At 53.8% G+C, this 9,015-nt stretch overlaps 1 protein-coding gene across 1 annotated transcript in view; it reads right to left on the bottom strand.

Annotated features, from left to right (window-relative positions):
• The window catches only part of COTL1 (coactosin like F-actin binding protein 1), a 45,009-nt gene extending 36,217 nt beyond the window's left edge, over positions 1-8,792 (bottom strand). Inside the window, exons 1-2 of the mRNA XM_059045527.2 lie at positions 8,522-8,792; positions 8,171-8,253 (exon numbers count right to left, since the gene is read on the bottom strand). Of these exons, the coding sequence (XP_058901510.1) occupies positions 8,171-8,253; positions 8,522-8,598 (160 nt within the window). The 5' untranslated portion in view covers positions 8,599-8,792. The remainder of the gene's footprint in view (positions 1-8,170; positions 8,254-8,521) is intronic.
• Between the last annotated feature and the right edge of the window lie 223 nt (positions 8,793-9,015).

Consider the following 9,015-nt stretch of genomic DNA (forward strand, 5'->3'; position numbering starts at 1 on the left):
TGTGGCCTCTCCCATTGCGAAGCACAGGCTCCGGACGCGCAGGCTCAGCGGCCACGGCTCACAGGCTCAGCCGCTCCGCGGTACGTGGGATCCTCCCGGACCGGGGCACGAACCCGCATCCCCTGCATTGGCAGGCGGACTCTCAACCACTGTGCCACCAGGGAAGCCCTACAGCTTCCTTTTGACCTCATGTTGCCTTAGACTCACTAGACAATTTCTCTTCATCCCTTCTCACTCCAATTTCTAAATTTGAGTGAAGCTAGGGGGAAAAAATCCACATGTAGAAGAGCAAAATACATAGACCGCCACTTGTACGTGTGTTGTATAGCTGCACAGGCAGAGGCCATGGACAGCACGTGTATTTGTCTCTTTCCCGTCCCATCCCTCTTGCAGTAATAGCAAAGATTCTCTCCTTGAGTAAACTCTAACCAGGCTCTTCTGAGCTCTTTTTCAACTAGGTCTCGACTTCTGCACTTCTGTGTTCGTCCCCGCCTTATCCGATTTTAGCAAGGATCCTGCCAAGTCAGCGGAGCCAGATCCCCATCCTCCATATCTGATCACCCTCGATATCTAATTGGGCTCCTCAGCCCCCCCCACTCCCCTGGGGATGTCTGATCACTGGCCTGCCTTCAGCAAGTATCCCGTTAGGTCAGTTCAGCCAGAATCCCCCCTCACCCCTGACCCTTCCTCTTGGTAACTTTCTATCCACGAATCCCCACCTTGCTCCTTGACTACAAATACCCACTTTTCCTTGCTGTATTCAGAGTTGGACCTGACCTCTCTCCCCTGTAGTGGTCCCTACACCTACCCCAACAGTCCCCTGAACAAAGTCTGCCTTACTGTTCTTTAACAAGAGTTAGAATGAACGGTTCTTTTCTTTAACAATAAAGACACCCCCGTTTTCCTTAGGAACCATCCCACTGCTACACTCAGTCCCTGGTAGGGCTGATACCTAAGCTAATGCAGTCTGCCACTATTCCTGGGAGCAGAGCAGACTAGAGAAGGGGGCTGTGAGAGAGAAGGAGGATGCATGGTCAAGAAGGGCCTCTTTCTTAAATATCTACGCCAAGGGGTCGGGCAGCCTCCCCTAACATACCTCCCATGATGGGGGTCTTACTACCCCCCAGTGACAGCCCATCCTAACTTGAGGCCAGTTCTTCTTCAGGCAAACCCAAAATCTGTCCCTGAAATTTCTACTGTTCGGTGCTCTACCACATGGAGTTGGGATGAGGGTAGGAGGCCTGACGAAGTCCACACCTTCCACAGGACAGCTCCTCAAACATCTGAAGACAACACTCCTATCTCCCTTAGGTGTCTCTCCAAGTGAAATATGCCCCATTTCCTCAGTCAGTTCTCACATGAGAGGTTTTGAATTCCTTGCCCAACCTGGATTCTCCTCTCTTAGCCTGTCCCAGCCATCTACCCCTGGGTGCTATGACCAGGACTCTTTTAGAGGGAAATGAGAAAGAACCCCCTCAAGCTGCCTTAAGGAAAAAAAAAAAAAAAATTAATTGGCTCATGAAAGCAAACAGCCAGGAGAGAGCTTCAGGCATGGCTGGATCCAGGAGTTTAAGCCATGTCATCTGTTCTCCATCCTCCATCTTTGGCTCTATACCTGAGTTCTCAGGTTCCCTCTCCAAATGGTTGAGGGGTGCTGCAAGCCCCAAGCCTTCAATGTGCTTACAGGCCTTAATCCCAGAGAAAGATAAAGGGACCCAAAGTCTAAGGGATGGAGCTGATTGGTTGGACTTGAGTCACCTGGGCCCAACCCTGAACCAATCAGTTAACAGACTTGTTAACAGTTAATGGCTTACTCTGATTGGCCAGATCTGGGTCATAGGCCCTCTCAGTGGGGAGAGGAAGAGTCAGCCCCACCGGAACTACACTAGCTGAGCGGGATTATTATAAAACGACAGGGAGAAGTTCCTCCAATGGATGGGATGCTGGACAGACAATAACATGGAACCGCACATCTCTCTGTGAGTGATGTTTGAACTGAACACTCCAGACTCACCAGAGCATCATGGGAATATCATCTGCACCCAGACAGACCACCTTCCAAAGTGTAACATTAACAGTAACCACATTTATCGAGCAGCCTCTCTGTACCAGGCATTGTCCTACAAGCTTTACGGGTATCACGTCAATTTACCCTCTCAACAACCCTGTACACCACGTGCAATTACTATCCCCATCTTAGAGAAGAGGAAACAGAGAATCTGGGAGACCTGACCAAGGTCACACAGCGCAGCAAGGCTACAAGTCAAGGAAGGCCACCCTGGCTCCAACGTCGATGCTCGTAACTGGAACTGATCGGCTCTAAAATCTGCACCGACAGAAAACTGGATTCATTCCCAGGCGGCTGGATTTTTCCTAAAATAAAACTGCTTGCCACAAAGCATTCTGGGGTCCATCAATAAAAGATCTACTAAACAATGCTACATTTACAGGCGAGAACATTCTGGAGCCACGTTAAAGGCTGGGTGATGACAATAAAACATCAGCTCCGTGAGGACAGGGGCTTTCTCTGCTTCTGTATTTATCCTCAGTGCCTAGAACAGTAGCCTACAGAGTAGCCGCTCGTATACATTGGAGGAAAGGAAACAGGGAATGAACGAACGAATGAACACATTTCTGAGCGTTAAACTATATCTGAACTGTATCTGGTTTTTACTCTCTTCTTTCTGCTTAGTCTTGCTTTCTGAGTATCCTGCAAAGGACGCGTATTACTTGTAAGGTACAGAAACAAGACATGATTTCATAGACAGCCCGAGCCATTGCCCCAACACACACGCGTGGTCTGTAAGCCCTTAGGCTGAGATCAGAGAGATCACGTGACCCGCCAATCTGCCAAACCGCTCCTTTCTCCTTTGCCAGCTGAGCCCTGGCTCCTCCCCACCCCCCGGGGCTCTGCTGGGGCAACCAAAGACCCTCCAGCACAGCTCGGTACCCATTCCCTCCCCATCATCTCTTCCCCCTCCCATCTCTCTGGTGCTCTCAGACCACATACGTTACTTCCACAACGATTAAATCCACCAGTGAGGTGACAATCACCGTGATTACCATTTACGGAGCACTTACCGCATCCCTGGCTCCGCGGACCTGCTTCCTTAACCCTCCTAATGACCACATTATAGCAAAAGAATAAGCACATGAATTCACCTGCTCCAGATCACATGACTGCCAAGTATTTGAACCCCGGCCGTTTGAAGCAGCCCAGCCCTTTAACCATTGTGCTAACCACCTGTTACCATGTACCAAGCACCTACTGCAGGCAGGCGCAGGCTAAAGGTCTCGTGCACGCCCACATGGGGGCTACTGCGAGCCAGCCTGCGGTTGAGCGCCTCTCACGGGCAAACCCAGAGCTGAGTGCCTACTGTGTGCTGAGCTGGGGCACACGCTGAAAGCTTCAGAGCAGAAAGCACACTGTCATCCTAAGTGCTAGGAGAATAAAAATAATGCCATAAAAAGCACCAGCAACAACAGCATCAGGGAGATGCTGGGCTCTCCTTTTAATTAATTTATTATTATTATTATTATTATTTTTTGCGGTACGCGGGCCTCTCACTGCTGCGGCCCCTCCCGTTGCGGAGCACAGGCTCCGGACGCGCAGGCGCAGCGGCCACGGCTCACGGGCCCAGCAGCTCCGCGGCACGTGGGATCACCCCGGAGCGTGTCCCCTGCATCGGCAGGCAGACTCTCAACCGCTGCGCCACCAGGGAAGCCCTGAGCTCTCCTTTTAGACATACTATTTCAGTTACCCCTCTCAGTCACTGTCAGAGGCAGGCACCATCAGGACCCACACTTTACAGAGCACAAAACTGTGGCATAGAGAAAGGGGTGTCCTTGCCCAAAGCCACACAGCAAGGCGCAGAGTTGGGACGTGCATCTAGAGCTTTTCTGATTCCCAAGGTTCTGGCTGTTGAAATACAGAAGGGATTGCACTAGACTGGTTTGCTGGCTCAATCCCAGATGGACAGATACAGGGGAGAGGAATTCTGCCCGGAGGGAACCTCCAAAATCGCTGGCCTGCAGGCTGGGAGTATTACACAGGGTCAGGCCACAGGTACACAAAGAAGGGTGCGGGGAGCTATCGGGCAGGAGATGTGGGTGGGGACCAATGGACTCGAATGGCAAGCAGGCAGCCTGTAAATGCAATGGGCAGATGGGAGCTATAGATGGTGAATGAGCAGAGGAGAAACTTGATTAGAGCCCTTCTTTAGGAAGAGTTATTCCCAGTGGGGGATTGGGAGGGGGGGTAGAATGGATGTAGGACAAGAAAGAACAAACAAGGGCTGAGGGACAGTTGCAATAAGCGTGGGCCACGGACCCGTTTTGGGTTTGCCCCCCTCTTCTGGAAGCAACATGCCCTCCCCTCCACTCTTCCCTTAGGAAACCCCCTCCCCCACCCTGTCTCCTGGTGTGGGTCGGCCTGCCCCTCCCCCTCTCCAGCGGTGGGCACTGATCCAGGTCTAGCCAGCCAGAATGGCGGCGACTGGTTCACAGAGGGCACATGAACCCAGCCAGGCCAAACAGCGTCTGTCAGTCTGGAGACGTCCATTGAAATCGGTGGCAAAGGGTCTGTCTATCCCCATCAGGATGGATTTGCCCGCAGCCTGCAAGCTGGGATGGTTAGGGGGGCATCTGTATTACCGCTCAGGGAGAACCTGCCCCCCTGCCCCCAAGAAGGGCAATAAAGGAGGAAGACAGGGCTACAAGCAGGAGGAGGGGAGATGGAGTTTGGGCAGCCTTACCTGCAGCTAGTACTTGGCCTGGACTCTCCAACCGTGGAAGCTACACTGTTTTTTTGGCTTAAGCTAACGGTACTGGGCTTCTCTCACTGCCCCTGACAGATCTCCCACCATTCCACACGGACTGAAGTTTGGGGCAAGAAGCAAGAGCAGAGGCGGTGATGGAGCATTTAGTGCAGAAGGAAGGGGGCCAGGTGAGTCCAGCGCCAGAAGAGCCAGTGCCGGGCACAGAGGGCTCCAAATCCTGCCGGCAGAAAGAAACAGGAGGACGAGGGCCCAGCGACTTTCCCGATCCATGACCTTCAGGAAGCAGCTCCTGCAGACAAGGACAGGCCAGCCTGGGGGCTGAGGAGAGGTGACAGGGAGAGGCTGGACATTCCATTCTGGAAAACCTGGGGGAAGGACAGGAGAAGGAAGACAGTAGCCAGAGGGCACAGGAGGGGTGAAGGAGGGTGTTGCAGACAGGATGCCCAAGGAGGGGCTGTCAGGGAGGAGACAGAGCCTGGGTTGGGGGGGGAGGGGGAAACCCCCCACCCCCTCATCCCCACAGTGCAGATGGAGGGGAGACCAGGTGCTGTTTTCAGGCTCCCAGGTCCGCTGTGACCTTGTGAGAGGTTTGGAAATAGGAATGCTGGACCAGAGCGGGAGCCTGTCTGCAGAGCACGGGAGCCTCAGGCCTGTCAGGACACCTGGCTGGGGATGAGGGCCACCAAGAAGCCTCCCTGCATCACGCGAATAGGCAAATGTGTCTTTTGTAACCTGCAGACAACCCAAGCCCTGACCAGAACCTGCTGTATGACTGAAGAAGCCTCATGGCTTAGAAATGAGACCCTAAACCACTTCCTCAGCAAGAAGGGGCCAAGAGCACAGACCTCGGAGCCAGCCTGCCCGGGTTCAAGCCCCAGCTCTCCCACGACCTTGCTGTGTGATCTCTGGCAAGTCACTTAACCTCTCTGGGTCTTGGTTTCCTCACCTATGGAAGGGAAGCAAGCTCAGTAACGGAGGAGACAAGGCATGTCCAGTGTAGTGACTTGCGTATAGAAAGTTACTACTCAGTGTTCTGAATCTTTGGTCACTGGGTTACGAGGACACGGCAGTGGGACGGAACCAGCTTTTCTAACACAAACAAGAGCAGGCACGGCAACCATAACTCGCCTATACATTTGTCCAACAGATGGCTGGGGAAGGAAGGCGGACTTCCAGCCAAAGCAGACGGAGCCTTCAGACCCCACAGCTCATTCATAAGATCAACAAGCAGCAGGGAGAGCATTTTTGGTTCTCGCACCAGGCCCTCCCCACTCCCATTCCCGTCATTGGGGGAAGGGTCTGACTAGCAAACCACAAAGCCTCCAGGGAGGGAGGAAGTGTTCTCTGACCACAGCCTCCGCGATGGCCAGGAGCATCTGCTCAGAACCTACTCACAGCACGCTCTTTCTTCCTAGGGTCACCTTCTCCTCCTCGATGGAGAGAACAATAGCTTCAGAGGCAGTGGGCGGGGGAGACCCCATTCTGATGGGGGGTGGGGTGATGGATGGCCCGCAGGAGGAAACTGCTACCTTACTGTCCAGAGCGGACACGAGCCGGCCTATGAGAAAGCCTCAGAGCCAGCAAGGCAAAAAATACTGCTGAACCTCCCAATCATACGCCAAATGGGAGGAAAGCCAGGAGTCTGCACTTAACTCCACTTGTAAAAGCAGTCATCGTGGTGGCGGAAGGATAGAGGTGGTTGAGAGACTGGGCTCCTCCGCCAGGACTGGAACCCAGGTCCCACCTGCTCTCCCAACAAGAGGCCCCGTGCACCTCATTAGATGTGAGTTGTGAAAGTACTTCACACGTCTGATATTTTAAACAATCCTTTCCAAAAGCAGTGAGTGAACGTCTAGAGGCAGCTCTTAGGAAGACGTTCTAGTTGAAAGAAGATTTAAAAAATAAACCTCAGGGGCTTCCCTGGTGGCGCAGTGGTTGAGAATCCGCCTGCCGATGCAGGAGACACGGGTTCGTGCCCTGGTCCGGGAAGATCCCACATGCCGCGGAGCAACTAAGCCCCGTGAGCCATGGCCGCTGAGCCTGTGCGTCCGGAGCCTGTGCTCCGCAACGGGAGAGGCCACAACAGTGAGAGGCCCGCATACCGCAAAAAAAAAAAAAAAAAAAAAAAAAAAAAAAAAAAAAAAAAAAAAAAACCTCAGTACCACCCAGCCCATAGCGGACACTTTATAAATATTCTTTTAATTAGAGTAAATGCAAAATTCCATTTGAATAAAGGAAAGGGGCCGTCGCATGATCCTGGGCATTATGAGTACTTTTTATTTATTTCACAAATGACCGTGTCGTTTGCACAGGCGCTGACTCACCAATCCTCACAACAGCCCTCTAAGATTACAAGTGAGGAAACCAAGGCCCCGAGAGGTTAACTAACTTGCCCCAAACCACACAGCTAGAGGGTGGCCACGCAGGGATCCCAACCCACCTTGCTGACTGAGTCCCCACCCTAACCTTCAGGCTGCACTGCCTGCGTCTGAATGTATCTGTTTCCAAGCTAGAGACCAGAGCCTGGGCCCATTCTCCAATCTCAGCTTTAAAAGGGCTTCTTACCAATGATGTTGAGCCTTTTGCTTCTATGGGGTGGGGAGGGGGGGTTGTGGTTCTACCTGAATGCGTTCTTTCCTCCTAATGGTTCAACACACCACAGGGAAGGGCACAAAGTTTACAAATCCTAAGGATCCTGCTTGAAAGATTTCTTACATATGTACAAACCTGTTTAACAGTCTCACAGATCAAAATACATTTCCAACCCCACCCGACCCTACACCACCTTCCGGGTACCCCTCCCGCCCCCCACCAGAGGCTATCTACCCGCAAATATGACCATCTTCTGAGTTTTCACACCACAGATTAGCGTTGCCTTTTCTATCATTTCATATAAATGGGATCCTACGGTGGGTAGTCTTTCATATCTGGTTCTATAGTCTACAAATAAAAACATTTCACCAGCACACGGACAATGATTGTGGGGGGTGGGTGAAGCTGACCGTTTCTAGCTCCTGCAACAAGCACTAGGACTGTTTTTATTGGGGCTCACTGACCGGTGGAAGGGGAAAGCGGGGAGGGCTGGACCCAGGAGTTTGGAACAGCGGCAGTTGACGGTGGAAAACTAGCGACCCGCAGGAGGCAAAGGAGCTCCCCGTGCCTGAAAAGGTTACCTTGGGAGAGAGGAAGCCAGGCGGTCGCCTCTGATCTCTCTGGATGCCCAGAGGGGAGAAGGCTTTGTGAGGCTTTAGAACGCTCAAATCTGGTTCCTACAGGGCCAGAGGCGCCCAGGGTGGCCACAGGCTCCGCCCAGTTTGGCTTCTGCCGCCCCTCCCTGGCACTGACAATATCCCAAGAGACGGGGAACTCCCCCAGAGGGCGCGTCTCCCTACCTGTGCACTGTTGGATGAAGTCCATATATTCCGCTCCCTGCTCGCCGGGGACGATGGTGGAGCCGTCGTATTTAAAAGTCACCCTTTGGATTGGGAGAAGAGAAACACACACACACACACACACACATCAGCGTTGGTAGCTGCATGGTGCCGAGCTTCCAGGAGGACAATCTAAAAGATGCTCTGGCTAGGGAGAAGCCAGCGCTGGCTTTCTACGCCGTCCTGGGTTAAGGCTGCGGGAAGACAGCACGGGATGACCCTTCATCCGTCCGGTCTGGAAGACCGCTCAGTGCACCAGGCCCCTTGCGAGCTCGGGAAGCGGGGCTTGGAGAGCAAAGGAAAGTTCCTCACCAGATGACGGCCGAGCCGTCGTCGCGCACCAGGTTGTACGCCGTCCGGCAAGCCTCTTTGTCGATCTTGGTGGCCATCGCCGCGGTGCCGCAACGGGGATACTGTGCTCGCAGCGACAGATAAGCGCGCTCCGGGACGGCTGCAGGGATCGGAGCAGAGCGGGGCGGGCAGGCAGCGGCGGCGACAGCGGCGAGGGCAAGCGAGCTCTGAGCTCCAAGCGCTGCTCTGGCTCCCAGGGCGCCGGGAGCGCGCGCCAGACCCAGGCCGCGCCGCCCCGCCCCCCTCCGGCCATTGGGCTCCCAGGACGCAGCCCGCCCCGCCTCCTCTCTCTATTGGTCGTAGGGCGTCGAGGGCGGGGCGTCTTTACGTGACAGCGACCAATCCCAGCCCGAGTGAGTTGCGCAACTCTCCGCTGGGGTCTGGAGGAGGGGACTTTTTTTCCCCCTCCTCCCTCTTCCTCCTCCTCCTCCTCTTCTCCCTACCGCCTCTTCTCC

This window comes from Kogia breviceps, chromosome 18 (genome assembly GCF_026419965.1).
Source record: "Kogia breviceps isolate mKogBre1 chromosome 18, mKogBre1 haplotype 1, whole genome shotgun sequence".
NCBI classification, from domain to species: Eukaryota; Metazoa; Chordata; class Mammalia; order Artiodactyla; family Physeteridae; genus Kogia; species Kogia breviceps.